The sequence below is a fragment of the Mustela erminea genome, chromosome 1, assembly GCF_009829155.1.
Source record: "Mustela erminea isolate mMusErm1 chromosome 1, mMusErm1.Pri, whole genome shotgun sequence".
Lineage (NCBI taxonomy): Eukaryota > Metazoa > Chordata > Mammalia > Carnivora > Mustelidae > Mustela > Mustela erminea.
The window spans coordinates 67859749-67872057 of NC_045614.1; the positions used below are offsets into that span (position 1 = coordinate 67859749).

At 35.4% G+C, this 12309-nt stretch overlaps 1 protein-coding gene across 36 annotated transcripts in view; it reads right to left on the reverse strand.

Annotated features, from left to right (window-relative positions):
• The window catches only part of CLASP2 (cytoplasmic linker associated protein 2), a 190212-nt gene that overhangs the window by 165433 nt on the left and 12470 nt on the right, over positions 1 to 12309 (reverse strand). For 35 of the 36 annotated variants that reach the window (XM_032305950.1, XM_032305676.1, XM_032305597.1 and 32 more), the window contains 4 exons: positions 8856 to 8934; positions 3998 to 4101; positions 1449 to 1540; positions 230 to 305 (listed from right to left, as the gene is read on the reverse strand). In XM_032305950.1, the coding sequence (XP_032161841.1) occupies positions 230 to 305; positions 1449 to 1540; positions 3998 to 4101; positions 8856 to 8934 (351 nt within the window). The remainder of the gene's footprint in view (positions 1 to 229; positions 306 to 1448; positions 1541 to 3997; positions 4102 to 8855; positions 8935 to 12309) is intronic. The other variant, XM_032305449.1, reaches the window with a different exon arrangement.

Here is a 12309-nt window from a genome sequence, read left to right on the forward strand (position 1 = left end):
ATATATCCTTAACACTAGCCAAACGAGTAAAACTTAAGCAACTTATGTGAATAAAATGCGTTCTCAGAAAGTAACTTTGGTGGATTTTAAGAGAAAAAGTAAGGTGAAATCTTGATTTCACTACCCAGCTCCACCTGCCCTCTTCTTTATTTTAAGTGGAGTAAGGGCGCTAGGAAAGAAGAGATAGCCAAAAAAGTTAGTCAATGCTTGAATGTAAGTAAAATTTTACCTGACTGTTGGAATCTCCAAATAGGATACACAAATGTGGTACCAGCTTGCTGAGAACTAGTGGCTGAGCCCCAAAACTAAATATAATTTGAAACAAAAATAAAGAGAATTTGGTTTTAATCAAACAGTAAACAAAATAACCTTACACTTTCTTCTTGTCTATATCAATAAGACAAACATTGTGGGGAGCATGGGTACACATCATTAAAACATGAAGGACATCAGACACAAGCAAAAACTAATTCTAAACAATGTGAAATACGCAAACTTGAAAAACCATGACTGACAATGAAAACTGTCAACACATGATCCAAGAGAACAAAATGTTCAACCAATGGCACTCTTACACCTAGTAACTTACTGATCACTCAGGAAAATTTGAGCTTTTGCTTTAAAATACTTAACTTTTTTTTAAGATGCTGGGTCTCAAATTTGCATTCCAATAAAACCTTTATTTATAAAGGTTATAATATTTGATGAGGTCATGGGTTGAAAGCAAATGACAGAAGAGCCAAAAACCACGTTAAGTTGTGCAAAACTGAATGCACTTACAAGCTCTAGATGGCAGAAAGGACCACAGTGGAGTAAAAGAAAATAAATGAAGGTATAGTTAGAAAAAAGGAAGTAACACTACAGGAAAAGTTGAAAGCTACTATGTATCACCTATCTTGTTGCATAGAACTTGAACAAATAATCCAGAAAGAGATCAAAAGCCCCAACAACTTCTTCAGACTGGAGTTCTGAGCTCTGTGGCTCTATGCTGTCAGAGCTCTACATACTGGTACTTGATTCATTGTCTAGTTACCTGGAAGAGTCTTGTTCAGTCTGTGATTTGGGTAACCATCCACACTGGTCTAGAAAACCTAGCTGGAGGGAAATGGCTATAATATCTGAAATACCATGGAGTGAAAACAATTCCAAACTGGGTCCAGAACCTAATTTATATCAACATACTTCTTATACGATCATCTATTTTGGGTAGCACTATTAAAAAAAAGAGAAACACTTCTTATCACTAATAATTTTAAATTAATATACACACAAAAATTTAACAGCTGAAGGTATAAAATCAAATAAAAGCTCTCATATCAAAAATCAATTAATAACTATTTAAAATGTTATTTCCATAACTTCCTTCAAGTTTTATGAAATGGATATTGTTCTTTCCTTTTAGAAAAACAAAAAACAAGATAGCTATTTTCAGTAATCATAAAACTTACATGTTTAGGGTTTCAATAAGACACAGACACACGCCTTCTCGAGATCGAAAATTCTTGTGCTTAAAACCAGAAGCCAACTGTTCCCAAATGTACTATTTAAAAGAAAAGTAAACAAGTATAGCAAAAAATTATATTACTCATGTTATAATCTTTTTTTATTCCCAACCCTATCACCAACTTTAAATAACTGAATTTTCCCATCAGACTTTACTTCTCTACAATTTTTTTTTAAAGAATATATTTATTTATCTGACAGAGACAGAGAGAGAGGGAGACAGGGAAAGAGGGAACACAACAAGCAGTGTGAGAGGGAGAAGCAGGCTTCCCGCTGAGCAGGGGACCCCCAATGCGGGGCTTGATTCGAGGACCCTGGGATCATGACCTAAGCTGAAGGCAGACATTTAACGACTGAGCCACCCAGGCGCCCCTCTACAAGCTTTCCTAAGCCAAATTTGTACTAATGTTGCTCTCACTCATTTTAAAGTACCTTAATCACATTTTTAGTTTTTATTTAGTATCTTTCACTTTAGGTTTCAGTTATTTTCAGAAAAAATATGTCCAATACCTAAAAACCTTAAGATTTCCACGGACACAAGATTCTTTCTAAGCTTTAGAAATCTCCCAACAACAATGCTACCATTATAAGCCTAGTAGTCCAGTAAGCATTTAAAAGGTCCAATGTTGCTTAGCAACTACTCCAAATTGTCACATGGAACAGGCTTTTTCAACACTTTATAATTCAGGCTTTTCTCACTTTAGCACTGGATCCAAATACAGAAACATTATTTGATAAAAGTCATTTTATTGGTATCTACTAAAATTTCCTTTTTAAAAAAGCATATATCACCTGTACAGATAATCCATAGCAATTATATGAATTTAGTGTAGGAAGGAAACCCAACTTTATTCTTCTAAACATACAGTCAACTGACTCAATCAATCCTTTCTCCACATTTAGAAACACCACCCTTACCATTTATTAGATCCATGAACACATACACACATATACCTCTTCTTGGACTCTTTATTCAATTCTACTAATACTTCTCTTTCTGCCAAACTTTCTCGAAAGTAACTTGGAAGTTTACTCAGAAAATCTTAAGTGTGAATAACCTGATGCAGCAACACCATCTCTGGAACACTATTTTATATTTATATCCAAAGACATGTCAAGGATGTTCCTTAGAGAATTGCTTATAACAGCATGTCAAAAATGAGTTAAAATTTGAACCACTAAACAAGTGTTGAAGGATACCCACCAAACTATTAATAAGGACTTCATTCTATAAAATATCTGGGCAAACAGTTTATTTTTGCAATTTTTTATAAAACATATGCAATAAGTTTTATAATTTTAAAACTGTATTTTAGGTAATAACCCATAATACCATTGTATATATTATAAATTCCAGGGTTTTTTTCTACTTAACATGAGCTACTCTATAAATTTCTGTTTACATGTCAATTTATTGTCGTACTTTTCACATATGCTCCATGCCCAGCATGGAGTACAACATGGAACTTGAACTCACAACCCTGAGATCAAGACCTGAGCTGAGATCAAAAGACAGATGCTTAACTGACTGAGCCATCCAGGTGCCCCTTTCTGCTTTCCTTTCAAAACATCTCCATAGGGGTTAATTTATTCTACCGTATTCATAAAACACAAATCGGTATCATAGAATATATGCCTTATACAATTAGTCACCACCTGTTCAAATAAAAAATTTTCTTCTTGGGCGCCTGGGTGGCTCAGTGGGTTAAGCCGCTGCCTTTGGCTCAGGTCATGATCTCAGAGTCCTGGGATCGAGTCCCGCATCGGGCTCTCTGCTCAGCGGAGAGCCTGCTTCCCTCTCTCTCTCTCTGCCTGCCTCTCCATCTACTTGTGATTTCTCTCTGTCAAATAAATAAATAAAAATCTTTAAAAAAAAAAAAAATTTTCTTCTTGCTGTAAAAGTTGCACAAATTAATATAACTTCAGTAGTTCTCAAAATGAGCTTTCTCAGTGAACACTGTATTATCTGCAAGTAAGAAAAACCAAAAAAAATCCTAAAAAATATTATAATCAGCATAGTATCCAGCAGAATCTCTGAGTTAGCTTTGTAAAAGATGTCAAAGAGTAGAAAATAGGAAAAAGAAAAGCAAAAAATCCCCAAAAAGCTAAATACTAATATTTTATCTTTTTTTTTTTTTTAAAGATTTTATTTATTTATTTGACAGACAGAGATCACAAGTAGGCAGAGAAGCAGGCAGAGGGAGAGGAGGAAGCAGGCTCCCTGCTGAGCAGACAGCCCGATGGGGGGCTCGATCCCAGGACCCTGAGATCATGACCTGAGCCGAAGGCAGAGACTTTAACCCACTGAGCCACCCAGGCGCCCCCTGATATTTTATCTTAAATTTCAATTTCTTTAAGGAATTAACAATAATTTAGTATTTAAAATTCCAGCTTTTCTGTCCCCTGGGGGGACAGGATGGCTGTAATTACCAGCTCTTTTTACCAATATTTCAACACTGATTAGAAAACTGTAAGTTTGAAAATGAAGGCCTACCACAGGTGGTGCTACTTGATCCATTAACTTCAGCATCAGAGTCTGAGCTTCATCTCGAACCTTGTCTTTGGCATCTCCCATTCTGTCTATTAAAGCTACAATAACTAGAGAAAAGCAAGAGAAAGAGTAAACATTTATAATTCATCTCCATTGTAAGCTATATTTTACAAAATTATAAACAGTTTGTTTCCATAAATGAAAAGTTAAGGTAAGCAAATTATTTTCTTTATTCAGAAGACTAATCAAAAATAACAGAGAAGAAACTTTCAAAAGCAGACATACAACATGATATCCACTTATGATAACGTTCAAAAAACAGGCAAGATGAAATATTACCCTATTTAGAAATGTGTATGGCTAGTCAAGCTCTACAGATGAGCAGGGAATGGTTATCTAAAAGGTCATGTCCGTGGTCACCCCTGGCAGAGGGAGGGAGGTGTCATCAGGAATGCAGAGAGGAAGTATCTAGGATGACAGAGTTCTAGTTTCTCCACCTGGGGACAGACAGGTGTTGGTGTGCAATTACACGTGTAATACACACTTATGTATGTATGACATATTACTCAACTGACAAAAATAAAAGCCTAGGCCCCCGGATTGAAGTTTTTCTCTACTATGTCCAAGACTGTGGCACTATTTCATGAAAGGAGGGAGAAAAAGCAGGTAAGAGTCCATTCTTGGAAAAACCTTAAGAAAGGTTTTTATAACTATAAATCAACAAAGCCACAAAGAAATCACATCTATTGAGGGTGAGGCTGAAGGGAAAGGGAGAGGAAGATAGAACTGAGAGGGTACAGGTTCTAAAGTCCACTCATTTGGCAAAAATATCTCAAAGTCAAAATTATCTTTCTGTAAACCCTTAAACTACCACTTCCCCTTGTGTGGTGTTACAAGGTATGTGGCCACAATATTTCATCTCCTTTTGTCTTTATATCCTTAACCATTAAGTCTGCAGCAGTACTCACCTCAGAAGATGAACTGAAAATTAAAAAGAGAATAAATGTAAACCACTTAGAGTGAAGAGCACTGAGTAAGCACTCTGTATCACCTACCACCCCCCCACCATCGCTAGCATCATTCTACAGGTTGGAAGGCAAAGAAATTAACTTTTGTTTCTCTTTTGATATGACAACTATAGCCTTCTTTTCCCCTGGGCAATGAAGGCTGAGGCCTAGTTTAAACAAGGGAAGGAAGAAATGAAATTAAGAAACGGATTTTCTCTCATTTATTTATAGACAATTATAATTAAATGTGTAAGTAAGTTGAGGCAAATATGTTCTAGAATATAACAAGCAGACTGATGTAATAATAATAAATAACAACACTTAAGGAAAAAAGAAATTACATTCTTTTTGGAAGAAAATTCGACTAGGATGAGAAGCCTACTATACCAAATGAAATGATATCATCCAAAAACCCAAGCTTAATCAAGGAAATGACTATGTAAGAAAAAAGTCCCTGCCATAACATTACAAGCCTGATCAGGAGGCAACCGAAGTACCTGTCAGTCAGAATAATATAAACACTTGTATTTATCTGATGTATTATTAACATCAGAGAAAATCATTGACACCTGTAGGATTGGCTGCTGTGGGACTCTGGTTCCAATAGCTTCTGTGAGGCAGAAGACAGCAATAAACAATAAATATTAAATATTATTATGTACTAAGCACTGAATTATCTCATGTCAACCCCGTAACAATCCTATGAAAAAACCTTCCACACATAATGAAATAGAATAGGCCCATTTGATAGAGAAGGCCCAAAGGCATTAAATACCTTGCCCAAAGTCACACAAATAATCAGGATTTAAATAATCCACACAGAATCCTGGGTGGCTCAGTCAGTTAAGCGTCTGCCTTCAGCTCAGGTTATGATCCCAGGATCCTAGGATCAAGTCCCCACATCAGGGTCTCTGCTTAGCGGAGAGCTTGCTTCTCCCCCTGCCCGATGCTTCCCTGTATGTGTTCGCTGTGCTCTCTCTTTCTCTCTCTGACAAATAAGTAAATAAAAAATCTTAAATAAAAATAAATAAATAAATAAATAAATAAATAAAAACCTTCCACACATGACTTCATTCAATTCCTTCCTTTTACAGAAAGGCTCCTAACATGGTTTGGCTAAGTTCTAAGACAGAGTAAAACAAGAAAGTTAACCCTGGGACTCTTGGTTTAATACCATACCTCCTTCAGAGTACAGAGATATACTGCCTAACGTACAGAGCTACCATACAAATTAGAAACAGTGTAAGGATAATCTCTCATATATGTAAAGCAGATAAGGCCTAATAAATGGATGACAAGTAGGCAATATATGGTAGAAAAGTAATGATAAAATTTACCTATTATATCACACTGACTCTCATCTATTAACAAGTTCAAGTTTCACCAAGGAAAATGATGAACATGTATGAAGGGTTCAAAGTAAAAATGATACTGGCTAATATTAATGCACAAAAAGAGTAGATAAGAAGATAAAAAAAATTACACATATAAGCCTATATAGATATATGGAGAACACACATGAAATACGAATAAAAGCAATTTAATACAATTTATTAAGTATTTAAGGGTGTAAGAATCATGGAGTAAAGAAAACTTCAGTGTAGGGTAAGGTTAATATGAAAAGCTCCCAGACACTGGAACCTGAAGTAAATCTTTTAAAGAGAAAAACAGGAGTTCTTTTCTTTTCTTTTTTTTTAAGATTTATGTATTTGAGAGAGAGAGAAGAGAGGAGGGGCAGAAAGTGTCTCAAGCAGACTCCACATGGAATCTGATGTGGGGCTCAATGTCAGGACCCTGAGATCACACAACCTAAGCCAAAACCAAGAGCCAGACACTTAACTGACTATGCCACCCAGGTGCCCCAAGAGGAGAGGGTTTCAAAAAGAAAGAACAGCACAAATTAGGAATAAATTAGGCCAGAACTAGCAAGAGTGAGCAAGTTTCTGATTAGCTAAAGTGGAAAAGAGTACTTGCTAAAGATCACTGATAAATAAGGCTACTGAGAGGCAGAAGGGACATACACGCTGAGAGAATCAGAACACCAAAGGACAACCAAACAGAAGTTCTGAAAGCAGGACAGTACTGGGAGGCAGTCAGAGCATCAAACCCCATCTAGCCCTCCTTGTGCTAAAAAAAATAAGCAAGATACGTAACTAGAAGCAGGTGTTGATTAAAAAGGGAATAATAAAGGGAAACTCACTAAGATGCTTCTGCTAAAAGGATAGCTAAACAATAAAAATAAAAAGAAGAAAGCAGTATTATACCAAACATGAATAAAAAGCTGACCAAAGATAATTCAAAAATAAGTGTAGCATTATGAAGCATTAATTCATTAAAGAAAAATCACAAACATCTGAAGTTTCCCTTAAATATTTCTTTTCTTTCCCCCTTAGATATTTCTATATAACAGGAACCAAATGTACTCATCAAAGCACTCCAAAAGACAAATGAAGGTCACTCAGGTTTAGAAAGCAGGTCAAAATCAATGTAACCCTAACCACTACACAAAGAAAAGCACTGTATTAGTATACTGTACTGTACTACAAACACACTACTGTAAGTGCACCGCAAAGTATGGCTGGGAGCCCAGATCAGTCTACAACCGTGGTAAAAAAAAAAAATTGAGAGTGTTTATAACATAAAAGTTTAAAAACAATCTGACCAAAATAATTTTATTTACTGAACCCAAGAACAAAAAACTGAGCCTTGAATTTTTTTCCTTTTCACTTTGCTGTAATTTACTTTCATTGTATTTTACAAAATATTCATCTGCAACAGACTAGCAACAAAAGAACAAGTCCTTCATATATAGTCTTCATATATAGTCTAACAACTGGTGCTGTAGGAATGCAAACTGGAGCAGCCACTCTGGAAAACAGTATGGAGGGTCCTCAAAAAGTTAGAAATAGAGCTACCCTATGACCTAGCAACTGTACTGCTAGGTATTTACACAAAGGATACAAACAGTGATTCGAAGGGGACATGCACCATGATGTTTACAGCAACATCATCAACAATAGTTAAACTATGGCAAAAGCCCAAATATCCATCAACTGATGAATGGATAAAGAAGATGTGGGGGATATGAGTCTCTATATAATGGAATATTACTCGGCCATCAAAAAGAATGATATCTTTACGATGTGCAATGACATGGATGGATCTAGAGTATATTATGTTAAGTGAATTAAGTCAGAGAAAGACAAATATCATATGACTTCACTTACATGTGGAATTTAAGAAACAGAACAGATGAACATATGGGAAGGGTAGGAAAAAAAGGAGAGGGAAACAAACCACAAGAGATTCTAACAACAGAGAACAAACTGAGTTTTGATGGAGGGAAGTGGGTTGGGGGGTAGGCTAGATGGGTGATGGGTATTACGAAGGGCACTTGTTATGATAAACACTGGGTGTTCTATGTAAGTGATGAATCACTGAATTCTACTCTTGAAACCAATATTACACTGCACGTTACCTAGAATTTAAATAAAAATTTTAAAAGCGAAGAAAATAAACGAATAATTAAAGAGAAAGAGAAAGTCGTGCTGTAATAAATTTTTAATGTTACAAAAAAATAAAAGTTACAGTAAAACATTTTAAAATATGAAGTAAAAAAATCTATCAATAGTATATTTAGTGTATTTTATGCTTTTTTTTTTTGACTCAAAGGAAATATTTAAATAGGCTTAAAATATTTTATGTCTAGGCAACCTAAAATGCTAAGTAGATCTCTGGGTTGTACAAAATTACATTTTTGCATTCACAGAGAAAGAATTCTATTAAAAATGATGAGGGGGAAAAAAAGTCAGTATGTCAAAACCTACAATAATTTTTAAGTAAAGTTAACTTACCCATTACTACATAGGACTTAAATCGTGTTGATAATCTGTCCACAAAGGCACTTAAAATTTCCAGTCCCATTAATGATACCTACAGACAGAAAGAAATTTTAATGAATACAAAGTACCAATGTCTTCTTTCATATCAATTATAATCACTGACATACAAAGATCTTCATATATTATCAAGTTTTTTAAAAAAATAAGGACACTGAAGTGTTCAGGCGATAAAGGGTGATAAGATTAGGGCACCCTGTTCTCAAATGGTTCAATAATAATAATGATGATGATGTATAAATATGGCAGGAAGATAGCGAGTTACCATGTTAGTAAATGTAAATTAGGTGAAGGGTACAAAGAAGTTTACGGACTATACACGCAACTTTCCTATAATGGTGAAATGTTTCCTAAATGAAAGTCAAAATAACAGCACCTTTAATTATATAGAAATTCCAGCTTTTGTCTAGGATAACAAACACCAGAAAACAATACCACTCCCACTGTAAGAAGAAAAAGCCAAATAATCTATAGAACCATATCTATTCTTGATTCCATCAGAAATCGATCAGTTGTAGGATAATCAACTAGCCTGAAATTTAAGGAAAGACAGATATCCCCGAAGAGATGGGACATAAGCAATAGGACACATGTGGCTGTGGACAGAAGGAAAATGAAAATGTGATACAAGTGGGTTAAGAGTTCAACTATATTTAATTCATTGTTAATAGCTGGATGTAGGTTAGCATGAAAATACATAAACCCTAGTAGCCAGAGACACAAAAGGAGAGACACCCATTTACAGGCTCTTTCTCCACAAACGTCCACTGGACACTCAAAATTGGAAAAAGTATCTCTTGGCTGTACAGGTCTGACAGAGGGAGGCAGCTGCCTATGTAGGAAAGGCACAAACCTTTCCTTTCCCAAACTCGTAAGAAATAAAGATCTAAAGCTATTGAGAGAAAGACAAAAACTGTCACCTTAGGACACAGGTAAAAACTCACTGCTGCTGAGCAAAAAGAAAAGAAAAAAAGTTCTCTACTTCAGAGGGAGAAGCAGAAAATCTTCCTGGGCTCAAATGATTAGAAGTCTACAGTTGAGGAGAATCAGGATTTCTGTTAAAGTCTCATCCCCCAGACTCAAGAACAAGGGGGTCCTAAGACTGAAGCTGGACCAGAAAAACAGAGAACACTCCCACTCCCCAAATCCAGGTTAGCAAGGACAGTGTAAGGAGCAGTTTACCATCGGAGAAGAGAACATGGGAGAAAAACCCTGTATGAAGCACAGGAAAAAAGGGAAGGTATAAAGTGAAGGGTGTTACAAAAACACTGAGTGACTTAATTATAATTCCACTCTTAGGTATATATCCAAAGGAATTAAAGTACGACACACACAGGAAAAAAGGGAAGGTATAAAGTGAAGGGTGTTACAAAAACACTGAGTGACTTAATTATAATTCCACTCTTAGGTATATATCCAAAGGAATTAAAGTACGACACACACAGGAAAAAAGGGAAGGTATAAAGTGAAGGGTGTTACAAAAACACTGAGTGACTTAATTATAATTCCACTCTTAGGTATATATCCAAAGGAATTAAAGTAGGACACACACACACAGATACCTGAAAGCCAATGTTCATTACAGCATTATTCATAATAGCTAAAAGGTGCAAAAGCCCACATGTCCTTCAACTGATGGATAAAGAAAATGTGATGTATGCACTCAATAAAAAACGTGGTCTTAAATAGAACTGATTGGTGTATGTTACAATATGAATGAACCTTGAAAACACTGTTAAGTGAAACAAAAAAGTCACATATGATCAGATGTTCTATGATTAAATTTATAAGAAATGTCCAGAATAGGCAAACCTTTAAAGATAGAAAGCAAATCAGTGGTTGCCTAGAACTAAGGAATGTGGGGGGATAAGGTGGCATCTCCAAAAGGGTACAGGGATCTTCTCGAGGCGATGGAAATATTCTAAAATTAACTGTGCTGATGGTTGTGCATATCTATAAATATACTTAAAAAATCAATGAACTGTACACTTCAGATGACTAAATTGTGTAGTATGTAAATTATATCAATAAAGCTGTTAAAACATAATTGAAAAATCTACAAATAGACTTACAGACTTAATAGACTTTACAGATGATAAAAGCAGTATCTCAAATAAGCAGGAAAAACATGAATTCTTGGTAAGATCTCACTTAGGAATCTATCCCTAAGATACACTAACAAAATTATTAAAGAACATGTAAATATTATTCATTGTATGAGACCAGAAACTACCCAAACATCAATATGAGACAGATTTGATAAACTATAGTATATCTATAATATAGGGTACTATAACACTTTAAAAATAACAATGAGGACTACCTTAATTCTGCTATGTAATAACCTCCACGATATTGTTGTAAGATATATTTATTTTAGTGAGAGAGAGTGAGCAGGGGGAGAGAGGGAGAGAATCTCAAGCAGTCTCCCCGCTGAGTGTGGAGCCCCACTCGAGTCTTGATCTCATGACTCTGAGATCATTATCTGAGCCAAAATCAAGAGCCAGACGCTTAATCAACTGAACCACCCAGGTGTACCTCCATGATATATTGTTAAGTGAAACAAGCAAGTTGGGACAATGCAAATATATTCAGAGAGTACTACAAGTAGATATAGTTAGAAATGTTTACTAAAAATAACAGCAATGGAGGGGCACCTGTGTGGCTCAGTTGTTAAGTGTCTGCCTTTGGAGGAGGTCATGATCCCAGGGTCCTGGGATTGAGCCCCACATTGGGCTCCCTGCTCAGTGGGAAGCCTGCTTCTCCCTCTTCCACTCCCCCTGCTTGTGTTCCCTCTCTTGCTGTGACTCTCTCTGTCAAATAAATAAATAAAATATTTAAAAAAAAATAACAGAAATGGAATAATAATCAGGAAAAAAATTTTATGGTTAGGAACAGACTATAAGGAATAGAGAAGGAAGCCAGACGATTTTGAATACACTATTTCATTGAAAACAAAATAAGTGAACCTAAGCGCATACTAAATTAGCATTATAACCACACAGAAGACTATTTCAAGTGACTTTAGACTATAGTACTTTGATTATCTCTCTCCAGGGGGATATACCCTAAGAACATACACTAAACTCTTTAAAAAGAAACTTCAACACTTTTAGAAATCTTTTTGATTGAAGGAGATAGAAGACATACAGAAGTAGTATTTTTTTAAAAAAATGCAGTCCTGAAACTAAATTAGAATCACTTTGAACTCATGATATACTTTTCTTCAAAATTAAGATACAACCTATCCTGTTCATTGAAAAAAATCTATAAACAAACAAGTAACAGTGAGTTCCACTAGCACTCACATATATACTATTTCCCACTAAAAAGAACAAGAGAAGTGGCTGATTCCAGGGTAGAAGCAGGAAATAGGACATTTTGTGATACCAGCTAGTAAATACGCTAT